The sequence below is a fragment of the Garra rufa genome, chromosome 2 (assembly GCF_049309525.1).
Source record: "Garra rufa chromosome 2, GarRuf1.0, whole genome shotgun sequence".
In the NCBI taxonomy this organism is placed as follows: Eukaryota; Metazoa; Chordata; class Actinopteri; order Cypriniformes; family Cyprinidae; genus Garra; species Garra rufa.
The window spans coordinates 45,603,320-45,622,605 of record NC_133362.1 but is presented as its reverse complement, the minus strand read 5'-3'; the positions used below and the strand labels follow the sequence as shown (position 1 = coordinate 45,622,605).

General features: G+C 37.1%; 1 protein-coding gene across 1 annotated transcript; it reads left to right on the top strand.

Moving 5' to 3' along the window:
- The first annotated feature begins 769 nt into the window (after nt 1–769).
- Nucleotides 770–17,378, top strand: bmp5 (bone morphogenetic protein 5). The gene is made up of 7 exons (XM_073834279.1): nt 770–1,646; nt 5,279–5,471; nt 10,777–10,925; nt 14,046–14,243; nt 16,018–16,094; nt 16,200–16,310; nt 16,488–17,378. The coding sequence occupies exons 1-7, from the start codon at nt 1,193–1,195 to the stop codon at nt 16,635–16,637; spliced, it is 1,332 nt and encodes a 443-aa protein (XP_073690380.1). The 5' UTR covers nt 770–1,192; the 3' UTR covers nt 16,638–17,378.
- Nucleotides 17,379–19,286: the final 1,908 nt, after the last annotated feature.

The window sequence follows — 19,286 nt, the reverse complement described above, 5'->3', positions numbered from 1 at the left end:
GTGATTCGCAGAATTTTTATGTCCCATAACAAGGCCATAAAATAATAGGAGTTTTATGCAAAAACCTCAATGTGTTGAAAATCCTACACACGGTGATACATTTTTATCAGAAAATTGTTAATCATTAAATCATTATTTTTAACAGCTGATCAAATCAAATCATTCCAATTAGGTAATGTTAATAGTCCTGCAATTTCACTCAGGCTAAGCCACAATCCTAGGTGTCGCTGTTCCCCTTTCTTTCATTTTGGATGGTCCCTAATAAGACTTGCCCTTTAGGATTTTATCCGAGATAACCTAAAATGATCCACTTTCATATATTTAAGTGCAAATTAACAGTTCAATTTATAAATTGTAGTTATAATACCTTCGTATTGCATACTGTATGTATTACAGAGCCCAGCGTTTATGCAAGTTTAAAGTTGAAACTTGTAAAAGTCTCTTAATTGCCATTTTAGAAGTTAAAATAATAACAACAGATGTCCAAATGATGCCACTGCCATAGAAAACTATTGCTTGGAAAAACGCACTCAATTGTCGCCAATAGACCGAGCAACGCTGAAATAAAGCGGACAGGTGTTTGCCCGCCTGGACTTTTCCTTTGACTAATCACGAAAGGTCTCATATATCAAGTGTCTCTCATTTCACGGTGAGCTTGCATTCATGCCCCCGGTCAACGATGTTTTATATACGACCGCTAGAGGTTGATGCAAACCCTCCAGAGTGTGGGACGGACTACTGCTTTCAACACTTTTTCAGGGATGTAGTCTTCTGTCGGTGCATGCACAACTTGAGCTAGTTCATGCACTGACTCCTGAGGCTGCGCGCTTCTGTTCTCAGGCTGTCGGTGCTGGTTTCAGTAAACGCACAGGTGAAGAGTCTTTTGTAAGTTGATTCTCTCTCTGTTTTTTGCATTATCTGTTTGATGTGAAACAATTCAATTCAGAATTCAATTCAGTTTAATGACAGCAGTGAAGATGTTGCCTAGGAATGGCACAGCGCAAGCAACAGCTGACCTGAGGCATCACCTTGAAGCCTAAGAAGGAATTCATTCTAGGTTTGAGGGGAAATACGGAATAAAGACTTGATTAATAAAGAACCTGAACAAAGTTAGCTATTAATGGTGCACCATGGAGAGCACCATCATCAACCCAGCACTCGCTTGGTGAAAGCATCATCCTGAGAGATAAAGATGAGAGCGCCAACATTTGGACTTTTGTGGAGCTGTCTCGGTTTTCTTCACGGCGTTCAGTGCGGTTTAGGAGACAACCATGTGCATTCGAGCTTTATTTACAGGCGGTTGCGCAACCACGAGCGGCGAGAGATCCAGAGAGAAATCCTCTCCATCCTGGGCTTGCCTCACCGTCCCAGGCCCTTTTCCCCGGGTAAACAAGCGTCGTCGGCACCTCTCTTCATGCTGGACCTGTACAACGCGATGACGACCGAAGAGGAGGAAGCGATTCTCGGGAAAACGCTCTCTGGGAAACTGCGTAAAAGCGCTTCTGGAGTTCCACATGGATACTCGAGCGCGCCGCAGCAGCCGTACCGCCCGGCACCGTTGACCAGCCAGAGTCCGCCTTTGGCCACCGCGCACGACACTAACTTTCTCAATGACGCGGATATGGTGATGAGTTTTGTCAATCTAGGTACGTATAAATTGGGTGGCAGGGTTTTCTCTTACTGCGTGTCGCGTTCTGTCCAAATTCACCTGAACATTGTATGTGTAAAATATTCATATTTGTAGGCTGGTTCACATTTCAAATTTGTTGACTTAATCAAAACCCGCAGGAAAAATGTATTAGATATTTTTTTTTTATCTCTACATTGATGCACTTTTCAGAAAGGTGATTAATATCTAGTAGAATGACACTCTTGTTATTTTGTGTCACACTGTGTAAAAATAAAGTAGAAAGAAATAAACATTTAGCTGGAATGCATCTCTACAGAGTTTATGCCAGGCAGAGAATGTTAGAATGTGAAAATGTATCGCCTTTATTCATGGTTTATATCTCAGAGAAACCGAACGTATTTTTTTTTTTGTTCCTGCAAGAAAAAAATATTTATATTTAGTTTTTTATAAAATTACACTAATTAAAAAATGCCAATCTGATCCTTTAACACGATTATCATTTTGGAGCTGAAGGAATGCAATTACAGCCTAGCTCCTGATTTTAAATGGTAATTATTGATAATTGCCAGCTAGCGTTTCGTTTGTCACAATATTACAGATTTAGTGCTTCACCAAGTTTATAAAATGTAAAATTATAGCCTATTGAATTTAGTAGACACACGGGAGTCTAGAAGTACTGAGCTGAGTAAACAAGCTTCTTACATGGTTTGTTTAACAAAAACAAAGTAAAAAAAAGTATATATATTTAGATGATGTCCAATTGCTGATTATTTAAGTTAAAACATCTTTATTGTGGAAAAAAAGCGATTTTGAATGAATGCATTATTTTTCAACAACAATGCTGTGTAAAAATGTCATCGATATTCACTTTGAGGCCGTTTGATGATGTCCTGCACTTAAGTCATTTTACATTTCTAATTAGGCTATTTTTGCGAGTTTTCCAATAATAATTCTTGTTATATTAAACAGTTTTACACTATTGCTATGTCCTTTTCCTTGCAAACGTATGTTTTTGTAAGAAATTAATATCTTTGTCATAGATCATATTTTGGATTTTAAATATAGTGCCTTCTTTTGAATCCAACTTCCTCAGTGTTAAAATAGCAGGTGACTTTTTTTTTGTCATATTACTGGAATATAGACCTCCACATTTACGCTGTCCTTGAAAACTCTATAAACGGTGTATATATAGGACTGTATGGTTACTGGAAACTCTGAGGCAATTGCAGGTTAGAGAGAAAATAAAAATGTGGCTATAAAGAGTGTCATTATATCAGAATATACTTCTTAGAAAACATACATGCACATACCGTAGCGAAGAGAGTAGAAAATGTGAAGCAAATCATGAAGGACGTGCATGCAGGGTTTGTTAATATCCTGTCGTTAGTAATAAATGTTTTTTTGCTGTTATTTGAAGAATGCTGCGATAAGACGATAAGTATACGCTGAACTGTATACAACTTCAGTGGCTGTGACCTCTCACCTCCCAGTTCATGTAAACTTATCAAGTGACTGTCTGACCTGGGGATAATTTGCCTTAATTACTTCCTGTTGTTAAGCAGAGGAAAGAGCTTGAAGAAAGGCCGCTTTTGGTCTAAATCTGGTAATCTGGTGCCAGTAGCTAGGGCCTTTTTTCTGTCTGTGCTAATCTAATTGATGCATTAGATGCTGGTCTAGCCATAGTTTTTGCTTGTTTTTCCATTAAAGGACATGCTTTTAAAGGTCAGTGTTTTGTTTATGGAGAGGATAAAATCCTACACCCAGGTGAATCACAAAAATCTTGTATGAATTTGTGTTTTTTACGGATTTGTCACAAAAAGACAAAAGGGAGTTCAGTATAAACAAAGTTTGGGCCTCAGATTTGGCAGAGTAAATAAACGTGTGTGATAAGGTAGAGTCCCCCATCATCACCTTAACTGCGCTCCATGTGTTTTCACTCAGGAGAATGAGGGCATGTACAGCGTCTGCTTTCAAAGTGCTGCGGCTCTTTCAATGTACGGCGAGACTAAAAGGATCTGCTAAAAGGGTCCTGGATACGTTGCAGCCCTGCGTTTCAAAACGTGTTGATGCTGTAGTTCATGAGTTCAAAAAAGCAGCTTGTCTATACTCATGGTAAAGAAAAACAACAGCTATAGGTAGAGCAAATGTAGAATTTTGCGCAAGCCTTCATTCATAGGTAAACACTGGATCATTGCCATTCAGGCAAAATACACTTGAACTCCTCCAGTGATCTCTTGAAATGAATGTACTAAATGAATTCAACAATATCTCTGTATTGCCCTGAAAGCACTAGATCCCCTTCCTCTGTTCTTAATTAGCAGCCAGGATGCTGAAGTTGAGTCTGGCCAGCTGGTGTAACTGTGGCCTGCCCTCTGACCTCTCCGTGTTAAGTAACTACAGACTTTCACTGTAGATAAACTATCAGAGGAGCCGAGCTGCGCTATTTCACCGGCACCACAAAACAAACACACTTCAGCTCTGCTGCTTCATAAGCAGTGCTGTATATCTGCATATTACCCTATGCATGTTTTAGGCAACACTTCCTACGTCGATCTGCCTCCTTAGGATGAATCGCTTGTTGTATTCCCCAATTGTAAGTCGCTTTGGATAAAAGCGTCTGCTAAATGAATAAATGTAAATGTAAAAGCTTCAGAACATGGAATTAACACAAACAGAAGATTAATTTTGGAACAGTTTTGTTCCTTTGCATTTTCTAGTTCAGTAATACTAACAGCAGTGTTTAGTTTCACAAACCCAACAGTTTAATGTCTACCAAATACTTGAGATGTCTATTGGAATGCATTTTTCAGCATTTTCCGATGTACCATCAGCATTTGTTTCTGTCCCACCTCAAACATCTCTTCTAATTAAAACAGGTTAAAAGTCTGAAATGTGAATCCTGTATTCTTGACAACTGCAGTGATAATTAGCAACCATAATAACTAATTATTTTGTTAATTTATTTAATTTTGTGCATCAGAATAGTAGAGAGGGTGCAGTCAGGTTGAGTAGTTGGTGCCCTACTGAATTTACAGAGGCCTGTTCAAGGGTTAAAACACACATTGAATGCAATGCTTAATCGCCATCTGGCCGAGCAGTTTCTAGATATATAGAGAAAGCCTTATCTACTTGGCACCTCCAATATATCAAAACTGATTTCTCGTTAAGGTTTCCACCATTTATGACACGTTTAAGAGGTAGCACTAAATTTCTGACAGTGATAACATCTAACCCACATGGTATTTGCAGCAGATTAGAAATGGGAATCTTGGGAGGTCAGAATATCAGAGTGGAAAACTTGTCATACATTGTTCACTTGAAATTTGTGTCATGTCAGCTTTTCTCTGTTAATGCAGTGTGTTATTAGTGAAGGCCTGTTTTTCTTACCTGACAGCCCATTCATCATGGATAGAGCATACAGGGAAGGGCTTGTGTAGCGGCTGCTACCTGTGCTTAGATGGCTGCTTTAATGGACTGGATATTGCTTTTGTTGGTGGTCCAAATGTTTGGATTAGGCGTGGAATGTTGACGATTTTGATGAATGACTCCTGACACATTTTACGTGTGTTATAGTCTTCCTCCGTCCTACAGTGTAAAACAAATGAGTCCAGTGCAGCTTCTCATTGTGCGTTTTGTGTTTCCGTGCAGTTGAGAGAGATAAGGATTTCTCCCATCACAGACGACACTACAGGGAGTTTCGTTTCGACCTGACTCAGATTCCGGAAGGTGAGGCAGTGACCGCCGCCGAGTTCAGAATTTATAAGGATCAAAGTCACGGCAGATATGAAAACATCACACTCAAGGTCACCATATACCAAGTCATCAAAGAATATCCAAACAGGTGAGATCTTGACTCATTTTACACTAGCATTCAAAGTTTGGACACACTAGAGCGAATTAATGTTTCTCATGGTCCCATTCCTTAAATGACTTTTTACAGAAAGCAGGATTTCTTTACAAAATGAAATAAAAGAACACAAACAGCACCTGCAAATAAAACACCATTGTTAGCGGACATAATTAATTCTAAGGGAATTCCCCTCATGATTTTAATAATGCTGTCAGGAGTTGCAACAGATGGAGCAAAGGAAAAGCAGCCAATAAATGTGTAGTGCATACTTCTTCGAATCCATTTTAAAAAGCATCACAGAGTAAACCTTGTGAATTTAGTTGAGAGAACGAAGAGGCTCAAATAGTTTCTTGGTCGCAACATTATTCCCATACTTGTGTTATTTTATATTTTCACTTTATAGAAATATTGATGAGTAGACATGCCTTTTGACAGGTGGTGTAGGATCATATTGATGGCTATCTAAAAAGAATATGCCAAACATATATATAAACACTCTATCAACTTACAAATGTCTGTAGATATATTTGCACATTCTAAAAATGGAGGACAACAAAATAGATGTGCACTATACTACACTCTTAAAAATAAAGGTGCTTCACAATGCCATAGAAGAAACTTTTTTATTTAAATGCTTCCATAAAGAACCTTTAAAATCTTATGAACCTTTCTGTTTCACAAAAGGTTCTTTGTGGTGAAAGAAGGTTCTTCAGATTATAAAAAGGTAAGAAAGAGATAGTTCTTTAAAGAACCTTTGACTGAATGGTTCTTTGTGGAACCAAAAATGGTTCTTCTATGGCATTGTTTCGAAGAACCTTTTAAAGCACCTTTATTTTTAAGAGTGTATGCAAAAGTTTGGGGTCAGTAAGATATTTTTCATGTATATGAAAGTATGTATACCAAAACCAAGAGTCGAAAGATATATTGTGAAATATAATTAACATTTAGAATAACTATTTCTATTGGAATATATTTTAAAATGTAATTTATTCATGTGATGCAAAGCTGAATTTTCAGCATAATTACTCCAGTCTTCAGTGAATAGAAAATCCCAAAATTGAAAGAAAAACCTTTTGTACTATTATAAATGTCCTAATGGCACTGGGTATTCTGTGAACCTCAGATAATTAGTCTTTAAATTTCATACAGTACATAAAACATACTACACACACTAATGATGCTGTGTTGATAAAGCTCTTTTACAGCTGAACTAAGCATCAGCGGCGGTTTTTGCCCCAGAGTAACACGTTGAGTTTAAGTGAAACCTGACTTCCAATTAAACCTGTAGGATAGTCTCTTAAAGCTCTGCCTGGTCTGTGAAACACTTTAGGCAGGCAATCAAGCGGAAAATAAAAGGACATCCTGTTTACACGAGTGAGTCTGGAGTCTGTCTAGAGGTTTCCCTTGTGACGATTAAACTGAATGCGTCAGGATGTTTTAAGACTGTAATCTGTCACCATTGAAAGACTGACAGTGGTACACAATGTCTGGGATTAGTCATTTTACTGTTTTCAAAAGAAAATCTGTGGAAAAAGTTAAATACATTTGGCTAATATTAATGTAACATATTTTGGAACTTGTTCCAAGACTGATGTTGTGTAACATGATTCAGGAACACGTGTCTCTAGCTTTGCTTTTACAACATACTGTAAGCTACCACATTTACTACAGGATCTATTAATATGTAACTAATATCATTGCTTTTGCTGAATGTAAAAAAATCCAGATGGCAGACTGGTATCTTTATCATTCTGAGTATTCCACAAAAGAAGATTTACTTTATGGAGTTTTAAAACCAAGGTTAAGGAGGAGCTAGTTCATTTGATCCTGTCAATCATAATGCAAGAGTATATAAACAGCTGCGCACCTCAGTACCATGATGATTCTTCCAGCATCCCTCCGTCACCCCATCTCCTGCCTTAAATCTATCCATTCATTACTACATTCATTATGTAATCCTCCAACTTGAGCACTTTTTTTTTGCACAGCAAGGCAATTCTGTTCACCTTCATCATCACTCAAGTATTATATGAACTTTTGAAGTGTAGAGGAAAAAAGAACAAAACTCTTTTATGATTTACTGAGAAATAACAAGTTTTAATAGTCTTTATTTTTAAGTTATCCTCAGGTAGTATATTAAAAAGCTATTAAAATTTACAGATAATATACTCACCCCCTTGTCATCCGAAATGTTCATGTCTTTCTTTCTTTAGTCATAAAGAAATTATGTTTTGGAGGAAAACATTTCAGGATTTCTCTCCATATAGTGGACTTCAATGGTGGCCGTGAGTTTGAACTTCCAAAATGCAGTTTAAATTCAGCTTCAAAGGGTTCTGAACGATCCCAGTCGAGGAAGAAGGGTCTTATCTAGCGAAAACGATTGGTTATTTAAAAAAAAAATGCAATTTATATACTTTTTAACCTCAAACGCTGGTCTTGTCTAGCTCAGCCTGACCTCTGTGTATTCTGGTTCAAGACAGTTAGGGTATGTCAAAAAACTCCCATCTCATTTTCTCCTCCAACTTCAATCGTCCCACATCGCTGCAGAATTACCAACCCACCCAGAGTTTTTCGACATACCCTAACTGTATTGAACCGGAATACACAGAGTTGACGCAGAGCTAGACAAGATGAGCATTTGAGGTTAAAAAGTATATAAATGGTAAATTTTTTAAGAAAATAACCATTTGTTTCGATAGATCGTTTAGAGCCCATTTAAACTGCATTTTGGAAGTTCAAACTCAGAAGCACCATAGAAGTCCACTATATGGAAAGAAATCCTGAAATGTTTTCCTTAAAAAACATAATTTATTTACGACTGAAGAAAGAAAGACATGAAAATCTTGAATGACAAGGGGGTGATCATTAGTTACATTATCTGTACATTTTTGTTCTGGAAGTGAACTACTCCTATAAGCCTCTACAAAATTATTTTGTGGGAAAAATCTTTTTCATTTCAATTCATTGTTCATAAGATGTGGAAACCAAGATATATTATAGATATTGAACCTGTTGCATTGCTCACATCAATTTAGCTCAATAAGGTTTGAGTTAGAATAGTAATACAAGTCCTTCTTAACATCTAAAACATGGGAGGTCCAACCTGTGCCTTCAGTTCACAATGAAGATTGCATAGCCATTGTGGAATGATGGAAACATTTTCCCTAAGAAAACTACACCAGCTTTGCTGATTTTTTTTTTTAAGATATAGCCATCTGGGCTCAACTAAAAGACCATGACATCAGTTCAACTCTGTTCCGTAAAGGTTCAGACCACCTCTTGTCCGCTAGGAATATTTTCGCTTAACCAGAGCCCACCCGAACCAAAGCAAACCTGTTCTTCCTCAGTCTCACCAGATATACTTGCTGGTAATGGCCATGGATAAAGCTTTCCATTAACAGCTCATTTGCAAGTTCCAGCACTTATGAAAGTCTTGAAAGTCCATCAGTTATCACTCTTTGCATATCTCGGCTGCTTGTCAGAGCGCTTGCACCCCAGACAGGGCCATCTGGCCTTAATAGAGGCCTCTGCATCAAGAGACAAAGCTTCCTAAAAGTGAGTGTGTGCCCACCTGCCTCTTCACGGTTCTAATGGTCTTCTAATCTAGATTAAGACCCGTGACTTATCTTGAGTCATACTTGGGCACAATGTAGACAGGGCCTTTTCTCACCATGAATGAATGCAGCTGAAACATGTAAGTGGAGATACGGCTCTCCTGGGGCAATGAAACAGGAGTTTATAATGGATTCTGCCATCAGAGGCCCTGGAACCCTTCCTCATGGCTGTGTTTATGAGGCGTCCATGTCTGACAAGTTCACACATTCACTCCTGTGTCCATACTGCTATTTTCTTGTGATTAGTGGAATTTAGTGTTTCACAACTTAGCACCCACTTCTTGTAGCCTGCCAAAGCGTGCCCACTGTGAGTGTTAAAGGCATGGCAGTAAAACACCTTTACAAAATAGTATTGTGGCGGTACCTTGATATCATAATGAGAATAGCGAACCAATTCTTATTCAAAACTAGTTCAATTATATATGCTGTATATTAGAACCGGATGACATTAAGTTTCTGTTCAGCAGAGAAAAATCTGAATTGAATGAAAGCCTGGGTGCCATGACAGTAAATAGGCCACACATGTTTCTAGTGCATTGTCCTCTCTGGCTGTGTTTGATGTTCAGTTCGCAAGTGACTGTAATGAGCCGAATCGTTTTAATGAATTGACTCAAAAAACTTGTGAGTTATTGGTGTGAATCAGTGTAATGACTTCCTCACTGGCTGAATCGGTCAGAGCAGTTCTTGACTTTTTCACTGAACCGCAAGTCATTACTTTTGTCATGTCCAACTGGAAATGAACCAAGAACTTTTAATGTGTTATGCTGAACTGGAAGTGCGTGAGAGTTAAATCAGTGTAATTACCAGCTGGTTGTTCACATGGCAAAGGGTAATTAAAGATAAACATTCAGAACAAAGTTTTTGTCATAACAGATGGTCCTCTAATAAATATAAATACAGAAAAATACTATTGTTTTTGTTTAGAATATTTGGTTTAGAACAAATTTTTCATGGGTTAGGGTTAATTTTCTAGAAGTACTAAAATAATAATTTTTGGTATTTTGTAGGGGAATCTGAATCTTTAACAGCACACTATGAATGATGTACCATTAGTGATGGTATTCACATGGCACTCCAAGGTACTTCAAAGAATCCCATGATACTTAGTAAGTTCTGAAAACATGTATTCATGTCTATTTTCTTCTCTCCCTTTCTTTTGAGGCAGTGTGTATGATGTACTTTATGTCAGTTGCATTCAGTTGGTCACACCAAGGTTGAAAAGAAAATGAGGATATTGAGTTGTAACAGGGACACAGAATGCGGTGGTGCGGTGCGCCCGCCCTCATTGTGGCAAGCTGGGACGTGCCACTGTCTCTGATCATTTTTCCTGTCTGTGAGATCAGGGCTGCTGTCTCACTGTGTGGCCCATGTGCTGTTTTGGAACGTCAGTTAAGTAGATGAACAGGAATGGCTTGTTGACAAAATTGTGGTCGAGATGAAAAGGAAGGGTTGAGAGAAAATGTAGTTGCACTCATTTCAATATTTGTTTTTGTATGTTATAATCAACATTACTAATTAAGATGCAGAATGACTGCAATTAGCAAAATCTAACTCATTTGTCTCCGATTTTAAACATATCATTACAGTTTAACATTCGTCTATTTGTGGGGGACAGTGAAATATTATATTCAAAAATGCAATGTAAATCACATTGTCATAGTGCATTCTAATTGTCTCATTAGGGATGCTGAAACATTTCTCTTGGACTCGAAAAAGATCCGTGCTACTGATGGGGGGTGGCTGGTGTTTGACATCACAGCCACTAGTAATCACTGGGTCCTGAACCCGCAGCAGAACATGGGCCTTCAGCTCTGCGTGGAGACCACTGACGGTAAGACAGTCACATCTATGCTTTAATTAGGGCCACTCATACAGTTTATGCAAGGTCAGAGAATGCAGTTAAAGGATGCTACTGAAAACTGGGTAGATTACAATTGTAGTCCATTAATGATTGCAGATTACATGTTGAAAACTGTAGTGGGTAATATTATCTAGTTTGATCTCTTTAGGTAATGTATTCTGACTACTTTTTAGAATTATTTGTATCTAACTTGTTTTAAACTTACCATACTATATTGACATAAAGCAAAGAGAAAGAAAATACATTCCTTTTTTTATATCAACATAAATTGCATTAAACATTATATTAAACTGTAAATGTAAGAACTGCAGTGGGATTGTGAGTTGATAAAAATTGAATAATTAATTCAATCATAAAAATGTAAAATACATTTTTAAACACTTGAGCACTGAAAAGAGAAATATTTAATTTGTTTACCTGCTTGTCAATGGGACCATTAACCGGCAGAGATATTTCAAGTAAGTATTTTATGTTAAAGCTGGTTGGCTGACAAAAACGTTTTTTTTTTTTTTTTTTTTTCGTGGGAATCCTTGCATTGCATAAACAAAAATTAGTAAACATGAAAACAGCAATGACTTTACATGCCCAAAGTATTTCAGGTTTGAAAAAATTTTGTCCAGATATCCAGAATTATCAATTAGGTCACTGGATATGATGAAGACACTGTATGTTTCAAACACGGTTTAATTGCTTTGAATTTCAAAAGCATGGTTCGCAAATTTATTTACGTGGCCATTCAATATTGTGAATATGGTCAAAGCTAAATGGTATGACACCAAAAGACAATTTAATAGAGAGAGAGAAAAAAGAAGAATTAGGAAGAATCAATGAATTATGAATGATTTAATACAAAGTTTTGTCATGAATCTCTAAATGGCGCAGGCCAATATGTTGGAATTCAATCTTATATAATCACATAATCACATGCAGCTAATTGGCTTCTTTCAAATCAGCAGCCAATGAACTTGCTGCTCAACTTTCAAATACTTGGCTAGAGCTTGCTGTAGCAGTTGGAGCATGCTATAATGTCATGTATGTTATATATAAGGGGTTATTTCATATATGTGACCCTGGACCACAAAACCAATCATAAGGTTAAATTTTACAAAACTGAGATGTATACAACATATGAAAGTTCAATACGCTTTCTGTTGATGTATGGTTAGGATAGGACAATATTTGGCCGAGATACATCTATTTGAAAATCTGGAATCTGAGGGTGCAAAAAAAAAAAAATCAAAATACTGAGAAAATCACCTTTAAAGTTCTCCAAATTAAGTACTTAACAATGCATATTACTAATCAAAAATTACATTTTGATATATTTATAGTAGGAATTTTACAAAAAATCTTCATGGAACATGATCTTTACTTAATTTCCTAATGATTTTTGGCATAAAAGAAAAATCAATAATTTTGACCCATACAATGTATTTTTGGCTATTGCTACAAATATACCCCAGCGACTTAAGACTGGTTTTGTGGTCCAGGGTCACATATGTTATATGTACAACAGCAGCATGTACTGTATGTGGATTTATTGGCAGGAACAGCAGCAGCAGTGTAGCAGATCTATTCTGCCAATACCATATTAACATTTCCATGTATATTACCAAGCTAAAACTCTCAGAGAGTGGTCATGACAGAACTGCCATGGTGTGAACAATGTCATGAAATCTGATAAAATACACGTAATTCAGATTACATGTAAGCAGTTACTACCCAGCTCTGTGGAGTATAATGCCACTCCACACATTATGCTCCAGTTTTGCTTGAGAAATCACTGACAGAGTGTTTCATGAATAGGAATGCTCATGAAATTTATTCCTTTGATCACTGGTCAATGTCTGTTGGACAAAAAGCTAAAATGTTCCCAAGCTGTGCACTAGTCATGCAATATCTTTGTAAGACAAATGTTGTTTACGCTTGTGGTCATTCAAACTATGTAATGAAGGGACACAACAGCTTTGAGGTCAATGTTGCTAATATTCATTAGAATTTCCTGACCAGGGGGAACATTCCCCAAAAGTCTTGTTAGCTAACTTGGATCACAAGTTCTATTGGTTCCAGCATAGTTCAGTGCTTTGGTGTTTTCAAAAATCATAGTTCCCACAAACATTGGAAAACAGCATCACAAAAATGTGGTTGGAACTACAGCTTTCAACCTGTTAATATGACATGGACATACTGTAGATCATGGGCACAATAATAAGTTAACATGCAGATCAATCTATACGCTTCCTTCCACATATAAACAAATTTCCTTCTGGGCCTTTTAGTATGTCAAGAGAATTAAAAAGTTTTTACAGAGTTTGCATGTGCTGTAGTGCATTGTGTGATGTTAGAGGCAACCTGCAGTTGAATCACACATCTAAAATAAAATAATAAATAAAATAAAAATAAAACAACAGATAGGAAAAAGCCCTCAGATGCCATTTTCAATACTTTCAGTGACTTAAATTCAGCCTCAATCCGATTAATAGTGCAGCAAGTTACACCACTGTACTGGAAACGCTAGTTTAAATATATGAGATGTGTTTTGCATTTAGTAATGCTTCACAATAACTGTCTTCCAGACTACCATTGATGTTAATAATTTGTTGGGTAATTTATTGAGTGATAAACATTTGGTTACCTTAAGGACTGTCATATTTTAGTGTTCTTTCCTGCATATGCTTTATTGTTTTGATTATTGTTGCATTCTCTTTTTTACTGGAAATAGGGACCATGAATGCAGCTGGTTTCATTTCCATTCACATATTCATTATATTAGCTTAAAAACAGACACGTTTACCAATGTGAGACTTCACAAAAGTATCATCTTTGAGTCACGACTACACCCAGTTTTTCCTCTTTCTTAAATGGGAACCTGATGCCATGAAGTTGTCTGCATTTTAGGATCGGTTTTCAGCCCTCTCCCTCTCACTTTGACATGTACACAATCACTAAAGTATCTGTGTGGACCATAGAAACTGTCATAAATAGTTGTGGTGATTTTGCCACCCAGCAAGAGGTTTTCATGACTTAATCACCGCTGTTTGTCTAACGTTGATCTCTGTAACTGGATACATAAATCTGTTTGATTTTCAGGTAGAAGCATCAACATGAAATCTGCTGGCATCATCGGAAGGAATGGACCTCAGTCCAAACAGCCATTCCTGGTTGCTTTTTTTAAAGCCAGTGAGGTTCTGCTCCGCTCTGTAAGAGCCACAGGAAGCAAGAGGAAGAACCACAACAGAAACAAAAGCAGAACACAGCCGAAATCTTCACCAGCTCTCAAAAGTGGAGGTACAGTGTAGTATTTCAGTACTTGAACACATTCAGAGGTGCTGTGAACTATGCTGTATTCTTCTGTCTTTCACTAGACATGGCCACAGAGCATGTACATACATCTTCATGTACATACTTGTTACACAGAAAAAAAAAAAAAACTCAAAAGCAGTGTCTTGACCTCACAACCTCTTGTCTGATTGATAGCTTTACCAAACAAAGGCAAACAAGGTTAATAGAATGCACATTTTGTTTACTAACTAATTACTGGATTTACCAAATTTATCAGGCTAGTGGCATCAGATACTCACAGAAAAGATACTCAAGGCACATTATAAGAAGGTGCTTGTGGCAAATGTTGTGTAATTATTTATTTTACACAATATAATGCTATCAAGACAAACTATGGCAGGTAAAAACACAAATGAACTCTGGTTCACATCTTGTCAGTCAGATGGTTTCTGAGTGTTCAGTGCTTGGTGTGAATAAGCTGTAATGTAGGCTTTACTTTATGCTGATCTGACTAAGAATCTATCTGATAATGCCGCCAAACGGAGTCACAATGACTGACAGGAAGAGAGCACCTTAAGGTCTCCTGAATGCAGCAGGTTAGCACCTCTAACTTTGCCCCAGAATTAGCTACAGAGCTACATTTTAAAGCATAAAGCATCACACCTAATATTTAAAAACACATTGCAAATAGCAACAATAAATTTAAGTAAGTTGCACTATGGTGTTACATCTAAAATACATGGGTGTAAATTGCTTAAAGGGATAGTTCACCCAAAAATGAAAATTTGATGTTTATCTGCTTACCCCCAGGGCATCCAAGATGTAGGTGACTTTGTTTCTTCAGTAGAACACAAACAAAGATTTTTAACTCAAACCGTTGCAGTCTGTCAGGCATATAATGGCAGTCAAAGGTTACCAAATCTTTAAGAGTAAAAAAACATACACAGACAAAACCAAATTATATGACTGACAGACTGCAGACTGCAACGGTTTGAGTTAAAAATCTTTTGTGTTTTGTGTTTTGCGTTTTGCGTTTGTGTTCTACTGAAGAAACAAAGTCACATACAGAGAAGGTGTGTCCAAACTTTTGGTCTGTACTGTATGTGACTTTGTTTCTTCAGTAGAACACAAACGCAAAACACAAAACACAAAAGATTTTTATGCCTGACAGACTGCAACAGTTTGAGTTAAAAATCTTTGTTTGTGTTCTACTGAAGAAACAAAGTCACCTACATCTTGGATGCCCTAGGGGTAAGCAGATAAACATCCAATTTTCATTTTTGGGTGAACTATCCCTTTAACAGTAAAACAGGTTATTAGAATGCAAGATGTTTGGGTTGCTATATTTTGATTTGATTTTTTACTCCACAATCATGTTTTGAAGAAGCTCAACGTCCCGCTGTGTACAGAGGCTCAGGGTGTAATTTCCTAGGGCTCCTATTTCAGTAATACCTGTCATATTTTCTCTAGACTATTCTGTATAAATCACTAACATCCTTCATTTGCATTTAATTAGTAGCAGTCGTTTTATTCCACAGTTCTGTTCTGCATAGATGACTCACTTGAGGAATACCTGCTGAGTTTACCTGATGTTTTGTGAATGTAGGGCTCTTTGCTGCCATCAAATTACTGAGTATTTACTGCATTCAGAGTCTATATACAAAGACGTCCTGCCAGCTGCAAACATAGAGCACATTGAGCCCACACACACTACTAGACTAAACAACACGACTGCTTCAGTGTTTGAAGGCTCAACGTCCGTTTTGTTGCTGTTATCTAGATCAGAACACCAGCGAACAGAGACAAGCCTGCAAGAAGCATGAACTTTACGTGAGCTTCCGCGACTTAGGATGGCAGGTAAACGCATGTGGCGGCTCGCAAGACATCAATCAATTACAAGACTGCACAAGATGACTGCTTCATTCAACCAGAGAATTCATCTCTGTCTCTCTGTCATTTTAGGATTGGATTATTGCTCCAGAAGGCTATGCAGCCTTTTATTGTGATGGAGAATGTTCATTTCCACTGAATGCACATATGAACGCGACAAACCATGCGATTGTGCAAACTTTGGTAAGCATCCTTTGCTTCATAATTAAGTATTTTTACAAACTGTTTACAGCAGCAGCTCTAAAAATGGACTGCAGTTTCATTACATGTAAATCAAATGTTGGGCCTTGTTCATGTACTTCATAATGTATACAGTTTGAAAGATATTTTTGTTTGATAAACCATTTTTGTCACTCATAGGTCCATCTAATGTTTCCTGATAATGTGCCAAAGCCTTGCTGTGCACCGACCAAACTGAATGCCATATCAGTGCTGTATTTTGATGACAGCTCAAATGTAATTCTGAAAAAGTACAGGAATATGGTGGTGAGGTCCTGTGGATGTCATTGAGGACAGAGAAGCTTCTGTGTCATATTGCTGGAATAACATATCAAAAGAAATAGTTTTTGACATTTGATGTACAGTATTATGTATATATTAGCTCATAATTCCTCTTATTTATTTGGCTTTGTTTTGTAATAACGTTTCATCTTTTTTTTTATATGAGAGATGTAGATAAGTTACCACTCTTTACCACAGATCCATAGCTGATTGCTCTTTCTTTGAGAATATTTTAAAACATAAGGCCAGTTAGAGAGAGTTTTAAAGGATCAAGCATAATTGTCAAATTCGTAAGCAACCACTCCAAAACAGAACTGCTGCTATTTTACAAAATAAATGTAAATGCCTTAAACCCTATACAAGTCACCTAATTACATTCTTTTTTTGAAGTGGAAAAAACAGCCATTTTGGAATTTGTGAACTAACAAACAACAGTTTTTCTTTGTTACTAAAATTATTGTAGTGTTGTTGTAAAAGCACTGAGTATGTCTTAGGACTACACATATCTCCTCAAATAGCCCAAAGTATTGCAGCCCACAATTACTGTTTCATAATATTTTGCTTTAGATATTAGTGGGTGGATATGCAAAATTACCTTTGATATATATATTTTTTTTTCTTTGAGCAAATATTCTTCTTCTTTATATACACTTGTATTAGTACTCTGAGTAATATATTTTTTTTGGAAAAATATTGCATATATTATTTTAGAACAGTGTTTGTATGTCATTAAATCTATTTTCAAATATATTTTCTGTGTCTGTCTCTACCAGCTGATTTTTTTCCCCACAATATTTTGCATGCAAATCTATGTTGACCTCATCTGATCACAAGATAAAGATTTTATCAACAAAATATATATATTTTTTTTTTATAAAATACAAGTTTGTTGAATGCCAGAAAATTGAGTGACTGTATTTGACCTAATTGAAACCAGTGGTCAGGGCACCCAGATGTTATGTGGTCCCGATCTAAAAAAGAGTGTTGACATCCAGTGAATAGCGGAGGCCACCTGCTAACTTAACTTCTAGCGGCGTGGATGATTTGCATTCCTGCGGCCTGCTGCCCTGCATGATTACTCCTGCTGCTTCACAATCCCATCTACTGTTTAATATCATGGATTCCATCCAATTCCACTAAATGTCTTCCTTTCTACAACACCAGGCTCAGTATGAATGCTGCTATTTTAAGGAAATCTGTGCCACTGAGCAGACTCTCTTAGTATAAGCCCTGTAGCCACATAAAAGGAGAAAGGGATCATTCGCCATAGTGAGTACAGATGAATGTACGGTCCCGTTCCCCCGTGGAGAGCACACATATGCACAAGATCGATCAGAGCGGGGCTCTTCAGGTCTTTGGACGCTCATTTGATGCTCAAGATAAATGCTGCATTTATACGGTTATTATCAGACTTTTGTCTGATGTGTATTAAATTCAGACAGTATTCTGGTTTCTAGTATTCCAGGACAGCTGGAATAAGCTTATGTGAATTGGAATTTTGTGTCAAGATCTGCACATGTCCAAACGAAAGCAATTATGAGTGCTACAACTTGAGGTATGTGCAGTTGTGAAAAATCAACCTATCCAGATCATTTTTAAAGCAATAAGAAGACGGATTCTATTACGTTTACTTTTTTCCAGATTAAAGGCTTAAGCAGACCACAGAACTTAATCGGAAAATGATGTGCGTGTAAACATGCTTGTTGAAATTGTTAACAGAATTTGGATTTTATGTTTTTTGAACCGTAAAACTAGGGGACACCCACCACACCACAAATCTGTACCTTGGCCATTTAAATTCTAGCCCAAATTGCCACTCTGTTTCTGCTCTTTGACTTCATTCTAGTAATGAACCTCACATGTTTGTTGTTTTGTGTAGTCAAAGCGGTGATTGTCAATCATATCCCTGTGTTACACTGCAATAAACGTTGGTATGCTTGAATTGAAACCACAACCTGAACACCGCTAAAAATGCAGCTCTATTGTCTCGTACACATATACATGTAGTGGAAGGGGGCGCATATTAAAATGATTAGGAGTGTGTTTTATCTAGTTAGGTAAATATTTAAGACACTACACCCCTAGAGAACACAATCTGTACACGTGCATAGCTTTGTTTAAATGAATGGAAAACACATGATTTTGAACCCGTGTGACATTAATTGAAATATGTATAATACCTAAAGGCAGAGAAAAGTTTGTTTTTATTTATCCTAGTGAAAAATTAGCTTTTGCTTGTTCTGTTTGTGGATCATTCATGACAACAAACAAATGAATGACACAAATAAATAAAACGCCAATCACTCTCATGAAGTATCAACGTTGTCATATTTATTTGTGAAATTCTTCTCTCATTACTATAAGCTAGAACATTTTTCTTTTCTTTTCTCTGGCCTCACAGTTTATTTTGAAAGTGTCCGCTTGCAGTCGGCCCACAACGCTGCTGAAACTTGATCTAATCAAAATGTTTTCCAGTTTACTTTCTTCATCTTTCCACATACACCTTTTCCAATTTGGGTTTAGTGGGTGGGCTGTAGACCCTTATTACAGCTCAATCAGACGTCCCTGAGCAAGTCAACCATCTGGGTCACATTTTTTACACACTAGTTATCAGGACAAGGTCACGGCTCAGAATACAGAGGATGTGTTCTGAGTCAA